Source organism: Bactrocera latifrons, unplaced genomic scaffold (genome assembly GCF_001853355.1).
Source record: "Bactrocera latifrons isolate USDA-ARS-PBARC rearing strain unplaced genomic scaffold, ASM185335v1 scaffold_138, whole genome shotgun sequence".
Classification (NCBI taxonomy): domain Eukaryota; kingdom Metazoa; phylum Arthropoda; class Insecta; order Diptera; family Tephritidae; genus Bactrocera; species Bactrocera latifrons.
In genome coordinates, this window is record NW_017534830.1 from 542569 (window position 1) to 544431 (window position 1863).

The 1863-nt window shown below is 25.7% G+C and overlaps 1 protein-coding gene across 4 annotated transcripts in view; it reads left to right on the forward strand.

Annotated features, from left to right (window-relative positions):
• LOC108965272 overlaps window positions 1–1863 on the forward strand; it is a 27283-nt gene that overhangs the window by 21769 nt on the left and 3651 nt on the right. Inside the window, exon 1 of one of the 4 annotated variants that reach the window (XM_018927551.1) lies at window positions 659–786. The exons of the other annotated variants lie outside the window; for them this stretch is intronic. Within the exon in view, the coding sequence (XP_018783096.1) occupies window positions 779–786 (8 nt within the window). The 5' untranslated portion in view covers window positions 659–778. Of the gene's footprint in view, window positions 1–658; window positions 787–1863 lie in introns of those variants that run through there. 4 annotated transcript variants of the gene reach the window in all.

Here is a 1863-nt window from a genome sequence, read left to right on the forward strand (position 1 = left end):
AATAATTTATGTTTTTAAATATTTCTAAACAACAACAAAGATTTTTTTTTAAAACGAAAGAAAACAAACGATACGATAAAAAAGAAACAAATTATTATCGAATATCTATGTTATTAATAAATCAAATTAAAAAACAAAGCTTATATATTTGTATTAGTATCTATAATATAAATAAATAAATAATTCAAATGTTTTACACCATATATTTAGTACTATATTTAATTACCAAAAACTAAACGCAATGTCTTCATAAATAACACACGCATTTCGAAAACAAAAAAATATAATATATTGTAGTTGCTGTATACAGAAACATTTGTTTTTAATAGAATATAAAACAATACACATACTTGTGTGATACAAATACATATAATATTTTTTCTTTATACTTGCATAACTAGCAATTGATGTCATCAAATGCTTTTAAAAATTCATTTCATTTCGTAATTCGTACCAGATGGTTACAATCAGCCCAAGCAATTTTCCGAATGCAACCGGGAAATTTATTACCTATCGCTCTTTAATTGTGCAAGTACATATTTATTCTTTAAATATGTCACATTTGTTTTTTTTATAGCTTATTAACATTGTTGTTTATAAATGTTAAACGATTTTTGTTTACCCTCCAAAACAACAGAAGCAAAAGGCAATGAGTAAACAAAGTGAGCAGCCGGCGGCCACATGAACCGTGTGTACTTATACAGTCACTTGGCACGTATGTGTGTATTCTCAATTACCAACTTATAAATATTCTTGCGTGTTATCGAAACACTTAAAAATGTGCAGGTATTTACTTATGTCTGTAATCTTGCATGCATTTTTTTCGGCGCGTTTTCATACTTATTCTAAACAGATGACAACAAAGCACTTTCATAAACACTCATACGCAACGTGACACTTATACCATTGTATATGTTCGTGGCATATGATAAATAGTGTCAATCATATGTATGTGTGGGTGCAGCGAACTTGAGATGTCGTTGTTTTTTTTCATTATCAAAGGCATTATCGTTAAAATGTTCTTGATGAGTATTATTGCTCAACCAATTAGATGACACTTGTAACTCGATGATAATAAAAACGATATAGTACATAGATACAAATATATAGTACATGTTTATATGTACATACATATTTCCTATGAATATAAATACATATTTATATATACTTATATAATTTACAATTGTAAATCAAATTTCATATACATACATACTAATGTAGTATATAGTCGTAAATCATGCATATATATTATGTTACATTTACATACTTACGTCCAAATACAATATTCATACATGTTTATTGTGCATGTTTTTCAAATATTTTGAAGGCACTTGTTAAATAACAAAAAAATTTTGCTTGTAAAATTAGATTAAAAACCCTTTTTTGGGCTTCAAAAATGTAATGGAAATATAAATACATATGTATGTAGCTTAAAACTAGAATTATAATTATGTTTACGGAAGTCATTAGAACTACAATGCATACATACATACGTACATATACATATACATATATACACACATACATATTAACAAACGTTATATCTATACACACTTCCATGGATACATTTTGTAGATATGTATGTGTATAAAAAATCGCTGGCCAGTGGCCACTTAAACAAAACAACATGCTAGTCTATTCAAAGAAACATTTTTGTTCTAGGAAAGTATGATTTTTAAAAAACAGATACCGAAAAAAACGGTAAAATATTTTTTTCATTGAATATTGTTTAATTTCAAGAAATTAGTGTCGTTAGTAGAAAAAAATATTTTCGAATAAAAAAATTATGAAAAAGTTATATCATAAATATGGTTAATTCAAAAATTTTACATTAAAAAATTAAATTTAAATTTTTAACTTTTT